The sequence below is a fragment of the Filicampus tigris genome, chromosome 13, assembly GCF_054856515.1.
Source record: "Filicampus tigris isolate MCC_2025a chromosome 13, RoL_Ftig_1.0, whole genome shotgun sequence".
NCBI lineage: Eukaryota > Metazoa > Chordata > Actinopteri > Syngnathiformes > Syngnathidae > Filicampus > Filicampus tigris.
In genome coordinates, this window is record NC_141229.1 from 9,514,165 (window position 1) to 9,528,840 (window position 14,676).

General features: G+C 40.5%; 1 protein-coding gene across 1 annotated transcript; it reads left to right on the forward strand.

Annotated features, from left to right (window-relative positions):
* kif15 (kinesin family member 15) lies at positions 1-14,314 on the forward strand. Its single transcript, XM_086049954.1, has 35 exons — positions 1-205; positions 456-486; positions 793-979; positions 1,059-1,135; positions 1,859-1,896; positions 1,973-2,064; positions 2,151-2,327; positions 2,406-2,615; positions 3,324-3,449; positions 4,549-4,671; positions 4,777-4,927; positions 5,014-5,105; positions 6,009-6,218; positions 6,310-6,487; positions 6,552-6,693; positions 7,110-7,251; positions 7,329-7,496; positions 7,580-7,708; positions 8,508-8,613; positions 8,692-8,857; positions 8,935-9,085; positions 9,164-9,249; positions 9,319-9,397; positions 9,816-9,902; positions 9,985-10,089; positions 11,142-11,264; positions 11,333-11,479; positions 11,713-11,805; positions 11,914-12,078; positions 13,116-13,210; positions 13,282-13,348; positions 13,427-13,464; positions 13,577-13,709; positions 13,806-13,937; positions 14,032-14,314. Exons 1-35 carry the CDS (start codon positions 10-12, stop codon positions 14,092-14,094), a joined length of 4,305 nt encoding a protein of 1,434 aa, XP_085906080.1. The 5' UTR covers positions 1-9; the 3' UTR covers positions 14,095-14,314.
* Positions 14,315-14,676: the final 362 nt, after the last annotated feature.

Sequence of the window (14,676 nt, forward strand, 5' to 3'; positions counted from 1 at the left end):
GGTGGCACCATGCAACGACACAGAGACCAGCTGCGACTAAATCATCAACGAAGAAGAATAGCAGGAAGACTAGACGAACTGCCCGCCAAATTTGCTTGTAAACAAAGTCGATCCCCTTTTAGTCCAACAAACTATGAAGACATTGGACTTTTCCACATAACAGCGAATCGTTTTACCCCGTCAACAATGAATTCAGTTGGAAAAGGTAATAATTATATTAATACGTCTGATATTAACTGAACAGACAGTTCTAGTTAATCGACTGACTTTTTTTTAAAGGCCACTACGACCTTTCAGCGTATATAGGATGACTTGTTGGCACACGAATTGTTATTGTTACTTCTGTTTGTATTAGTAAACATTACTTAATTTTGCGATATGTGTAAAATATATGTAACCTGTTAACCTTTATCGTGAACGTGATGCACTAACAATTCTTGTGCTTTTGTTTCCAGGAGGTGTCAATTCCAACCAGTTTGCTGGCAGGTAACAAATCGCACGGGACTCACCACTAAACAGTAGCCTTATTATTGCCTGTAACTGCCAAATCAAACACATTAATGCCTCCCACGTTACCGATAGCCATAAAAACACGTTATCCTGATCAGTCATCATCATTTACAAAATCCAAGTCCAGGCATAGACAAACAGGTTACACAGCGTAAAGCAAACAACAGCATGCAAATATACAGTTACACCAATTCAAACACAAGAAAAACACATTTACAAAAAAAAAAAGCATCCATACAAGAAGAGACAACTGTACCAAGTCAGTGTTATATTGTCTTCCAGCGGTGACACCGATTCAATCAAAGTTTTCGTCCGAGTACGACCTCTGACCAAGGGCACCGGACTAACCACGGATGGGGATCAGAGCTTGTGTCTCAAAGTCACCTCACCAAACACCATACGTCTGCTCGCCAAACCGGAGACGCGAACCTTCACCTATGATCATGTTGCTGACATGGACACGTCACAGGTTCGGGGGAATTTATACGTGACTGTTCCTATACCGGACTGTCTTTTTGAAGTGAACCTTGTGCGTCATTCTTCAACAGGACTCTGTTTTCTCCAGTGTGGCCAAGAATATTGTGGAGTCTTGCATAAATGGATACAACGGAACCATTTTTGCCTAGTAAGTTTTTTTAAGACGAAATTGCCAATAGGACTTATTAAAATAAAATTAATTGGTAACGTGGTTAAATGAGCCCTTTTTTTCTTTTTATGCTGTTTAAAGCGGTGCTTAAGTGTCTTTATTGAAATGTCTGTCAGATTATTTTGTCAAAAATACCCAAGGTATAAAAAAAAAAAGAAATCCTGAACACTTCACACTACGTTTATTGTCCCGTTGATATTAGCTCCAATAGAGAGTGTGGATTTTGTTACCATAACGAGCGCATGGACACATCACAAAACTCAAAAACTCGCTGCAGCTCTGCTTACCTTTCGGCGTTGGCATGATAGCACTAGTGTTACATCCTTGGGGGATGTTGGTGTTGCTGTATGTTAGTGCCTCTGCATGAATGTGTTTCAGACAGTGTAGTCCGGCAGCCGGACTCTGGCTGCCACTTTAAAGTGGTTCTGGATCTTTGAAAGGCCTAGATGATCATGTCAGGGACAACATAGAGTATGTAAATAGAGTAGAAGGGCTCACTCACTGGCTCATTTTCAGAAATAGGCAAATAACTAAACATGAATTATGTTGAATTTCATACTTAATGCATAGGCTGGGACATCAGAGAAACTACTTTTTGAGCACAAGCCGTTAGAAATTACATTTTCTATGTGTCCCTTAATGTATTAGCTGTCCCAATTGGTCGGCTAAGCTTGCTCATTAGCTACTTTATTTCTTCTGCAGCGGCCAAACAGGATCAGGAAAAACCTTCACAATGCTAGGTGAGAATTCAATTTAAATTCAGTCTACTTCTGGTGTTGTACAAATAGTAATAAAGCCATTTTGTTCCACTACTAGGACCCTCTGAGTTGGACAACTTTACAGATGAACTGCGGGGTGTTATTCCTCGCAGTTTTGAGTACCTTTTCTTTCTCATCAACAGAGAAATGGTAACTTGGAGCGGTGCCATTTCATCACCACGAACATCAAGTACAAGTGTTGGCTTATATGTTTCTCCGATCTTTTTCCCTTTCAGTCTCATTCCAAAACGTTTCTCTGTAAATGTTCATTCATTGAGATTTACAATGAACAAATTTTTGACCTCCTGGACACGGCTTCCGCCAGTCTCTTTGTCAGAGAGAACATCAAGAAGGGTGTGTTTGTCGAGGGGGCGGTGGAGAGGTTTGTCAGCTCTGCTGCTGAAGCCTACCAGGTAGGAATTTGTAATCCGATGAAAACTACCCTAATTGTTTGTTTGATAGGTAAAATTATTATGGCCTGTGACTTGCAGGTGTTGTCTCGTGGATGGCGTAATCGCAGAGTGGCCTCCACGTCCATGAACCGCGAGTCTTCCAGATCGCATGCTCTGTTCACCATGACTCTGGAGTCCAAGGAGTCCATCAATGAGGTGGTGAACATTCGAATGTCTCAGCTGAACCTGGTTGACCTGGCTGGCTCAGAGAGGCAGAAAGATACACACACCGAAGGCTCCAGGCTCAAGGTGAAGATTCTTGCTTGCTTCTAGGCTCATTCTGAAGTATTACGAATCGTTTCAAACCATTTTTGTGCCTCCGACCGGTTTCAAGTAAAACACTGGTTTGACCAACAGGCATCGAAAGAAATAAAACCTTATTATTAAGAATACAACTCATCATTATGCTGAATGTGGTTGTTGTAATTAGTGGGGAATAGGGCCCTCACAAACCAATATTTTTAGAATTGGTTATTCTATCAATTATTTCATCGATTAATCAAATAATTGGATACAAAGGTATTTCAATTCAAGTTTAATGCAAAATCTTTTCTTTTTTTTTACCCATTATGGTTTTATTAACTGATTAAGAATATGTTCTATGCAAGCCCACTAGTTGAAACAGGGCATTCTGATAAATATTGCGGTTGTGGAATAAGTGTTAATCCAAATACATATGAGTGGGGCTGACAACTGTGCGCTGCAAATTCAGAGCTAAAAGAGCTTCATGAGCCGCATTGTTGTCCAGGCCTGATATAATGGCGAACGCTGCAACTGCAGTTAAAATACATTGCTGCCGAAGGGATACATCAATCGCTATGTTGAGCAATCGCAATCGCTCTTGCTGGATGTGGGCACGGAATTAGCTGGAGGCTGCCGCCACGCAAAAACAAAAAACAACCTGATACACTATCTCTATATAACTGAATGCTACTTTGTGCTCTGCTTCTGTTACAGGAGGCCAGCAGTATCAATCGCTCCCTCATGTGCCTCGGTCAGGTGATCATGGCTTTGGTCGATGTGTCCAATGGGAAGAACCGCCACATTTGCTATAGAGACTCCAAACTAACCTTCCTGTTACGGGTGAGTTGCTTAACCCATTAAGGACCGGAGCGCATAACCGCGTTTCTACCACTAGAGCCGGGAGCGCTGTTGCGTCTTTCTACCCTTAAAGCCGGTAGAGCGTATACGTCATTTTCTATTTATTATTTAATTCTCGGTCTCTTAACCAATGAGATGCGTCTGAATAGACATGTGACGGTGTCGTGAGTCGGAGGAGGATATCCGGAATTTTTTCGAGCAGTAATGGCGGACGCCGTCGATCGCCGGAGCTCTGAAATAAGTAACGGCAGTGATATATAGACAACGCGTTTGTGGACTTTGAACCAGTAGAACCAGTTGAATGTGATATATGATTAAGATATATGTTTCTAGATAATGGCAATATCGACGTCTTTGTAACAGAAAAGAGGATGGTAATTACCTCTCGACTTTTTTTTAAATTTTATTTAAACCTAGTGCTTCTCTTGCACTGACACTTTATTTTTACCTCTTCAATTGAAACATAAAATATGAATAAACTCGAGTCTGTGTGAAAGCCACGTCTAAGCTCTTAAATTCTTTTGGAATTTAGTTTCTGTCTGCTACAGGGGCTGAGATATTAATTATTTTGTAGGCGTTGAATTTCTGGGAAATCTTCAGGTTTTCAAGGGTAATTCCAAAGACGACCTTAGGTTTTGGGGAGCTGTTGAGCCAGGCACTTTAGGCCTTAATTGGTTAAGAAGCAAAAGTCATAATTATTGTATCAGCGCATTTTCAAAGATTGGAAGATACATGGAAATACACACAATGGGTCTTCGGTTTACGACAGAATTCATTTCCTACGGCGGCGACATAATCCAAATTTGTACCTAAATTGAAACGTGGTGCAATCTATCACAAAGCTACGCTTGCACAGCTTTCAAGTCATAATTTCAGTGAATGTTTGTATGGAATACACTTTTAGGCCACAGAAACAAAGTCATCAAGTAACAGAGCGTGCCTTCTTGTGCCATGTGACCACCTTTTATGCCACCCGCGCAGACAAGTTCATTGCGCGCTGTCCGTAACATCGAAAATGTCGCATATCATGACTGTCGTCATCATGACGTTACATAGCGTTGAGGACTTTCTGACATTTCAGGACTCTCTTGGAGGAAATGCAAAGACTTACATCATAGCCAATGTTCACCCTGGATCAAAATGTTTTGGTGAAACGTTATCAACGTTACAATTTGCCCAGAGAGCAAAGCTAATCAAGAACAAGGTATGGCTGTTATCCCAAAAATACGATATCCTATCAGATCAGGCCAAGGGGGATTGTAACATGCCTCTATAGCCCTTTATAGTATTTTTTGTTGTTTTTTTACAGGCCATTGTCAATGAGGACACCCAAGGAAATGTAAGACAGCTGCAAACTGAGGTGAAGAAGCTAAAGGAGCAGCTTACGCAGGCTCTCTCATCTCAGCAAGTGTTTTATGGGAAAGACGTAGCACCTGGGGGACCAGGGCTCCCCATCTCAAGTAATACTCACTGCACACTTGTGCGTAATGCGATTCATCATTGTGCTGGCGTTTTGTCCAAATGTCGAATGTTCTTGTCTCACCAGCACTATCCATGGATGCTAAACACGTCTCCTTGTACAAAGCCAAGTTTATGGCTGCTGTTCGTTTGTGGAAGAAACGAGAGGAAGAGAAGACGGTATTGCACATTTTCTTTGTCTTTTTTAAGGTTTGTGTTGTTTAAGGGCCATTGTTTTGACCGCAGTAGGATTCTGATTTTCATGAAGCTTTGTGAAGGGGTTACACACCCATTACATTTTGGTGAGGTTTTGGATAAAGGTGGGACTGTATGAACTAGGGATAGACTGATTTGTTTTTTTCAGAGCCGATACCGATTATTGGTAGTCAAGGAGGCCGATAACCGATATTTAGAGCCAATATTCATTTTCAGTAAAAAGGACAACATTGGCATCAAAATCTTAAAAAAAAAGATACAACTCTTAACTTTGTTGAAACGTCTTTTAGCATATGTTCATTGAACAATTTTTCAGATTTGCATTATGTTTTTTTTTTTTATTATTATTTTTTGACAATATTTTTACCATTCTTATAATTATATATATCTTTGTTATAAAAGTCTAACAAAAAAGTTCAGGGAGTACTCTGTCGTCAGCGTGTCTTAAAAAGTTAAATGAAAACTGAAACAATAGCTCCTTATAAAGTACTCCAAAATTTCCAAATGACAGAAATGTAAAACTTTCACAATTTTGATATAGATGCATTTTTAAATTGATTTATTATCGGCCATCTGACTTTTTAAAAAGGTCGATGCCGATATTTGTCAAAACGCAGAATATGTGCGCCGATAATCGGCCCGGCCGATAATCGGCCCGGCCGATAATCGGTCTATCCCTACTATGGACATTTATTTTGTGCTCTTCGTTGTTGTGCAAGCGTTATGGGATTTTCCCCGACAAATGAAAGTTTCAAACAACTAAACCGTCCACATTCAGAAATAACACTGGTCTCCCCTTTTTGTGATATCCTCCAAGAAACGGTAAATGCAGGGGGGTATACTATATTTGTGTGACTGTGCACGCAGGTTCTGCTGAAGAAGGCTTCTCAGCTGGAGGAGGCCTGGACTCAGAAGGACAAGTTCATCCACTCCAGTCGCCTGATCATCAAATTCCGAGAGGATCATATCAGTCGCCTGGAGAAAAAACTCAAGGCAGAATGTGGCGTACTCGCAGACGTGGACTCGCAGGCTCTCATTGACCAGCTAAAAGACGAGATTAGTATTTTACGAGACCAGGTAGAGGTTTTTCTCGAACCTAACTATTGCATCGCACTCCATAGTTCACATTTATCTACATAACATTCTTCCGTTAATGTTTGCCCTCCAGATTGAACATCACCCCAAGATGACTCGCTACGCAGCAGAAAACTACAGCCTCAGAGAGGAGAACCGTCAGCTTCGCTCCCTTGAGTCGGTGATGAAAGCCGAAGAGGAAGCAGCACAAGTTGCGCAAGAGCTCGAGGAAGATTTCCAGAGGGCCATGGAGGCGGAGGAGAACGCAGAAAGTACGTGAATATAGATCGAAGCGTATTACACAGTGTTTGTGACAAATCTCTTGCCGCTTGACAGCTCCAGCCGGTGCTTCAACCTCCGTGGCTACAGATGCTCTTGCTGCATCCGCAGTGGAGAAGATGAAAGCTCAGCTGCTTCAGAAACAGTCAGACCTGACAGCAGTTCTACAGGCCTTTGAGGAGTACAAAGAAATCACAAAGTAAGCTGGGGATTTTACAAACTAAAATCATGACATCATGATAAAAGCTTTTGGAAATAATGCCTTGCTAAGTGTTAAAGCTTAGCTTCAACAAAGCGTTCAGGTTCAACAAACACGGATGTATGGACCGTGTATCTTGGAGAGTGACAGCTCTGCTGATCAGTCAAAGCCACAATCTTTAGTCTTTAAGCTGGTTAGCTGTTCCTCAGAAATAAACATGAATAGGGGAGGTACAGTTTTGAATAGTGAACTGCAAATATATGAGGGATTCTGCACTATAGATTCAAACACCCAAACACCTCATTTAGTGTGCATTCAAATGAATTAATTGCTCCCTTAGAAAAACGTCTCATATATTTGCGACAAACGTGTAAGAAACGCGTGTGGATTATTTTGTGTGTGTTTTTTTTTTTAAGGAAGCAGATGTCTCAGTTGGAGTCGGACAAACGATACCTTGACAAGTCCAACAGGCATTTGGAGAACATTTTGGAAGCCACAAATACCTACAAAAAGCAAGAAGTCTCTGAATTGAACAGAATTCACGTTGAAACCCTCAAGGTCTTTAAATATGAGTTTTTCATTGTCATTTTATAGGAGATTCTGCCACTATAATTTCTCCTGTATGCTGCCTTCAGATTCTAACCACACCCTCCAAAGCATACAATTTGCGCTCCCGTCTCGTACCACTGTCCAGCCCAGAACACTTGAACGGTAGCCTCAACAATCTCGATGGCACGTTGCCCGAGGCATCCCCTTCAGACATGACCGAGATGGCCCTGACTGAAGAACTGCGTCAAGTGCAGGTAATCCAAATTGTTGCGTGTACTAGAATGTGTACTGTGAGATTCACCACATAGTTTGGTGTTTTGTTTTTGTTTTCTCCCAGGAGCAAGCGAGTCTTGTTCGGGCCCAGCTGGGGGAGGAGGAGCTCAAGAACAGCAAGCTGATGCAGCATATTGCCAAACTAGAGGAGCAGATCCACCTCATGTCACAGGAATCTAGACAAAAGGAGGAGGTGAGACATTTCCTCACAGTTTTGGGCACAACTTTATTTTTATCCAATTTGGTTGAATGATATTTTTTATTGGTCCTATTTCCCTTTATACTTCCAGTGACATATGCGGTATGGTTGTGAGAACATTTCGTAAGCATAAAAACAAAATAGTAGGGGTGTGCATTTCTCCACAAAAGACGATTCGATCCGGTTTTCGATATTTTAGGTGCGAAACGATTCAAGGACGGTTCGATTTGAAAGTGGAGCGATTTGGTTCGGGTCGACTCAGTGAGATTACATTCCATTCGATATAGTAGGGCTCAGTTCGAGAGCGTATGATGTAATTACTTACAGTATTTGTTGTCATTTTAGCCACATTTGAATGAATTTGTAAATACTGTAAATGCCAATTCCTTCTAAGATATATCTCCAACAAAAGACGATTTGATATGTATCTCGATACATTTCAAAGTGGAACGATTCGGTTCCATTCGATGCACCTTTTATATATAAAAAAAATAAAAATAAAAACGTTTTTCCGGTTCAAACCGTTTTTTGTTGCACCCCTACAAAATAGACCATTGAATTTTTTTAGATGAAATCAATCCATACATATCAGATTTTTATCCACATTTGGAAGAGGCTTGGTTGCAGTCTTCCTCATATCTGTTTCCGTGAGTGTTTGTCCATTTACGCTGTAACAACACATCCCAATTGGGCTACTTGAGTGTAAATTGTGTCATTTGAACCATGTAGTATTGATCCAGTTTGGGGTCAATTGATCAAATTAGAATAATGGCTTACTTTTATCCTGATGCAGCAACTTTCAGCCGAGCGCGCTAACAAGAACAGAGATCATCTCAAACTACAGGAGACGGTCAACATCCTGCAACAGAAACATCAGTGTGAACAGGAAACTGCTGAAGGTGCTGTTTCTGCCAAGTGTTTTCAAAACTTTTTTTTTTTGTAAAGTTGAATGAAGGTGTGTTTTCTCCCACGTTCAGTACTGAGAAGCGAGATACGAGATCTGCGGCTGGTGCTGCAGTCGTCCGACAAGGAGCTGGCCATCGCGAAGGCGGAGCTACGAGACAAGCAAAGTGTGCAGCAGAGACAAGCGAGCCAACTCTCCAGCAGCCTGATCACCACGCAGCTCCAGCTTGACAAAGTCCAGTAAGGCGCCATCCATGTGGATGTGTTGTCCGTTATTGTCGCCCAACAATCTTGCTTGAGCAATTTCATCATGTCAGGTTGGATTGGGAGCAGCTTCTGGAGCAGCACCGCACTCTGCAGGATTCGTTTGACCAGCTGCAAGCCGAGGCAAAGTTTGATGCGGACCATGCCAGACAGCAGATGCAGGGCAGGCAGCAGGAGATCAACGAGCTGAGAGCTCAGATTACCGTCAGTGAACTTGTAAACTGCATCATGCCAAGCTAAACTGTTAAATAAGTCGCATCATGATGTTTTTGTCTGCAATAGGAGTTAAACAATTCTCTGGAAACAGAGCACGAGCACGCTAGCGCCCTGACCTACCAGTTGAGAGAGAACAGAGAAAATACATCAAAGTAAGTTCAAGGGTTGTCATCATTCAAACCTTTAGAAAAATCTTCAAATGTTTTCTGTTATGCTTTCAGAGAACTTAGTGAAACGGCTGAGGAGAACACACGGCTGAGTAAGCAAGTCTCAGACATGAACGTGCAAATCCAACAGCAGGTCAGTTCATTATCGTATTGTGATGCCCACCACCAAATTAGCACACAATCTGTTCCATGACCTTCGTTGACATCCAAATCGTTTTAATTTCAAAACATTTTTATAGATCACTAAAAATACTTTGAATTTATTTTTTACTGGCACAAACTGTATCCATCATGTATTAAGAACTGTGCATACAATGTTTTAAAGTTGGCACTGAAGCTTATTGCTGGTATTGCATTTGCTTGGTTAAGAGATTTTTTTTAATTTTTTTAAATTGACCACTCTCACTGCTCATTATACTGTATTGTCATTCTTTCATATGTCATACTTTACGTTCCACAATAAGTGGTCCCTAAAAAGACGATGCAAAACGCAACAAACATTTTGATGCTCAGTGATGAAGGCCTTTGATCTTGTCATTGTCATTCCAAAGGTCTCCAAACTTGATCAACTACAGCAAAATCTGTGCACTGCCAATGAAACCATAAAATGCCTGGAGCAGAAAGTTGAACAAGACAAAGTAGGCCCCAGTGAATTATTGTCCTTTTCTGAAAGTTTGCAGCTCATCTACCGCCTGTCTAATTCTCATTTCTTTTTGTCAGGATGTCGTCGTAGATCTGATCAACCAAACCAGAGACCTCCGCAGTGAGCTCAATCACAAGGAACAGACCATTGCACATCTGTCAGGAGACAACAAAGATATCACTGTACTTGAAACCTTCTTCCATTTCACTTTTCATGTCTAAAACAATGTTTCAGTATTGCTTTGATCGCAGTTAGTCAGTTGGCAATTTATGCAAAAAAAAAAAGAAAATGAGTCGGTTTCTCTACTGTGCCATTATATCGTCCTATGTGAAGCAAGAAGTAGCATGAATTGAATTTCCAGTGACTGAAAACATTTTTTTTTTTTTGGGAACACCGCAGCCAAAATTTCGTAGAATTCTGATCACAGTTTCGTTTCCATGGCGGAATTGGAATTGGGTTTTTATGGGGTCCATCACTAACCTAGCCTTACGCAGCATTTAAGTCCTGATTATTGTAAATGTTTGTATGAAAAACACTTTTAGCTCAGCTCATACAGTAAATATAAAATAATCAAATCAAAACTTAAAGAGGAAGTCAACCTTTTTTTCCAAGAATATGTTCTATGCAGGACCACTAGTTGAAACAAGGCAATATGATTAATATTGCGTTTGTGGAATATGAGTTAAGCAGCAAAATCCACCCGTTTTTAGCCATCTCAGGGGCAGCCATTTTATCACTTCAGTCGACTGAAAATGACATCACGGTTGCTCAGGTAACGACCAATCATGGCTCAGCTTCAGAAAACGGGTGAGCTGTGATTGGTCCCTACCTGAGCCCTGAGTAACTAATGTTATTTTCAGTCGACAGAAGTGACAAAATGGCTGCTACTGAGATGGCTAGAAATGGGTGAATTAAAACTTATTCCACAAACGCAATATTAATAAGAATGCCTTGTTTCAACTAGGGGCCTGCATAGAACATATTCTTGGAAAAAAAATGTTTGGGTTGACTTCTGCTTTAAGCATGGTGGTATCTGAGCATGACCCTTATACCGCTGCATTCCTTGCTCGCGAGCAGATTTTTGTTTTGAGCCCACAGCAGTGGAAATTTTGTATTTTTAAATTTTGGGGAAGAAACGAACACTAGTATCGACATGATCTTGTTTTCCCCCTCCCTTCTGTAGCTCACTATGCTCAAAATTTAAATTGACCGTGTGTTGACGTTGCTCCTCCAGTCCAAGTACGATGCCGCCTGCTTGGAACGGAACGGCGTCGGAGAGCAAAACACCAAGATGCAAGCAGAAATCACAGAACTGAAAGAAGCCTTAGAGAGGAGTAGCGCATCCAGCAAAATAGAGGTAAGTGTGATGTATTTAATACCATTCCCGTCATTTGTAACAGATACTAAAAAAAGCGTGTGTGTCAGGTCGAAGTACTGCAGGACGAGATCATTTACGCAAACGAGGAGGTTGAAAGACTTACAAAGGTTTTAGATGAGCAGAACAACCTCCTTGAAGCTGCTCAAGAGCAAGCTGCTCAGAAGGACATTGTCATCCAGAATCTCCAGCAAAAGGTAACTGTCTTCATCAAGAGGAGAAGAATGCTCTTTTTTTGTAACTGACCACTAAAGTGAACACACCACGCTTACACAGTTAGTGCCCAGGCAGCATTTTAGTGTCATGCTCAAGGACACCACAGCCGATCAGGCCTCGATCTTAACTGCTTGGCCACGGCTGCCAAATTTCACTTCATAATTCGTTTTTTTTCCCCCTTCTCCTTCATAATACAAAACTGTGTGTGGCCCAGGTGCAACAGCAACAGGAAGCTGTGGAAAAAACAATAAGAAATGGAGCTCTCACACATGTCGAGTCAACTTGCACTCCGAAAACAATACCAAAGGTAACAAAGCTTTCTTTAATGGCCTCTACTTGTGCAAGGCTTAATACTTTGTTGTAGCACGCCCCTTTTTTTTTTTCTTTTTTTTCTTTTTTTTTTTGCTCATACAAGACCCCCTGCACTCCGGGGAGCTTCAGCCGGGACCTCACCCAGGTCCTCGAGAGTCAGGAGAGGGAACTGGAGAATCGACGGTCCTCCATGATGACCATGGAGATTCTCTTGGCAGAGCTCAGTGCAGAGAGAGCTGCCAAGACTGAGGAGATTCGACGGCTCAAAGTATGTACAGTAGAGGTGCAACGATTAATTGAGATTATCACATCAATTGAGAAATAGTTTGATTATTGTTTTGAGACCGTGTTTAATTTAAAAGTGTCCAAATCCTCGGCATTGCAGCCTCTCAACAGTAAATATTCTCAGATTTCTGCAGTCCTTCGTGAAATCAGACTAATTAGCTTTGTGTTAAATCAAAATACATTTGCAGACATCTGCTTTTAATTTGGAAAACAATAACAATGGTCTGTTTTCTCAATCGCCAATTTGAACATTTTTCATTTTTGAATAGAGGGATAGAAATTAATTTGACCAAACAGCATTTTACCAATAGTGAAACATTCTTCAAAAATAAGATTCAAGCTGTGTGTACTGAAAACTGAACATGATACAAAGTGAAATACACGCTGTGTATGTAAAACAACCACTTAGTTTTGCCTTGGAAAGTCTGCTTATCTTAATGCAAAGAAACAACGCAAAACCCAATAGGCAGGCTAACAAGTAGCATCAGTGTTCACTTCATGAGACTTTAGACAAAGATATTTGAACACACACAGAGAGAGTTTACAATACTCACAGACATATATTCTTTATCCTCTGTGGAAAAACAACTATTACTGCAGCTCATGAGGAGTTGTGACCATCTTAACGTATCTTTGTCCATGTCTGTATTATAGTGCCCCTAGCGCTGCACTAACAGATCCCACAATCATATTGATTTATCATGATGCACAAACTCTTAACATTTTTAAAATTTGTATTTAATTTTGTTATTACTCTGATTTTACTAAGTGCCATAATAGTGTTATTTTCCTTATTAAGAAACACAAAGATATTTGTTGGGTTGGCTGGAACGGATTATGGCATTTTCATTCATTTCAATGGGGAAATGTGCTTTGAGTTAAGCGCGTGGTTACTTCACAAATTAGCATCGTATCTCATCTCAAGGCACCATTGTAGTTTCCCCCTTGTCTTGGACAAGTACCTGCAAGTGTTCTAATGTGTTTTGAGGCCCATTAATAATGTGTTTTCTTTTTCCTCAGACTCAGCTGACTGAGAAAGAGGTGGTCCGCATGGAGATTCAGGGCTTGCTTGACCAGTTTTATACCAAAAAGCCTCAGGGTGGAAATACAAACAGGTTGAGTTGATTCTTCCTTGGAGCACACAGTGCTGAGGGACATTATTTATGTTTTGCTGTCCAACTTTCAGTGAGGAGCTCATTGAAGGCATCAAGCAGTCTGTTCTTAAAGAGCTACAAGAGGAACGAGAAGGGAAGGTTTGTAGTCTTTTTTTTTCCCCTCTTGATTTGAAAGTTTTTAGATCTCTTCATTGTTCCTGTGTTTTTCTTATACAGGAAAAAGTGATGCAAAGGCTGTCTGACACACAAAAAAAGTAAGCCCCCCCAAACCGTGATTTTAGTTTAACAGTGAGTGTACGTGTTTTACTAATCGACTCCCTTATATGTGATCAACGTTGGACAACTTCATTCCCTCCTGTTGCTAAGAATGCAAGCCCAGGAGTCTATGTTGGCCCAGTCTCAGACTTGTGTCCAGGAGCTGACCACAGAACTGAGAAATCGCTGTCTAGAACTGAGAGAGCTGAACCACAGGCTACAGGATGAGGACAAGCTCCTCAAGGTCAGAGCCCCTCAGTGATTTATGTATTTTTTTAGTTGAAAATGATATGAATAATATTTAGCATACTGCTTTGAGTGAAAGTGACTCTTGTTCCAGGAGAATGAGGTTCTCCGTAAACAGAATGTTCAGCTGTCTGAGGAGAATGGAAAACTGGTGGGGCACAAGAACCATAAACAGAGGATTGAATATTTGGTCAAGTTAAAGAAGGACAACACCAGACTGCAGGCGGTGAATATCATTTCTCTCTGAAATATTAAGCATTTAAGTCAATGTTCTGAATTATATATATTTTGTGTGTGTGTGTGTGTGTGTGTTTTCAAAGGAAAACGAAAAGCTTCGATCAGAGATGAGCTTAATGCCAGACAACACTGGCGCTTTGCTGTGATGCTTCAAATCCTTGCCTCTGTTTTAAAAAAAAAAAAAAAAAAAAAAAAAAAAATCAATGGACAAACACCTTTACAGTCACTTGAAATAATTTTTTTTAATCATCTTTTTTAAAAATGTTTTTTTTAATAATTTTTTTTTTCAAATTGACATCTCCAATAACAAATGGGCATTTTTCAAGTCAAAAATAAAACCAAACAAAATTCAAACTATTTCCTGTGCTTTATTTTTAATAAGTCCTAAAACTATCATAACGTCACCTTCTTAAAATAATCGCCTAAGTCATATTTTTACGAAATTCATTTTTTGGCCTTAAACATCTCAGGATGCTGGCCACCTCTGGTAAAATCGGCTGCATCCTTAGTTAAACAGATCATTCAATTTTACGCCTGAAATGAAATTATTAATACATATGAGATCATCAGAAAGTGGTTCAGTTTTTCCTGTTTTCTGAAAAAAAACCACACACAAAAAACCCAGCAAAAATGACTTAGGCGATTATTTTAAGAGGGTGACGATAAGATTTATTGCCAATAAACAGCTCTAGGTAGTGTACAATTAATTGGCCTTGCTTAAAGTTTTT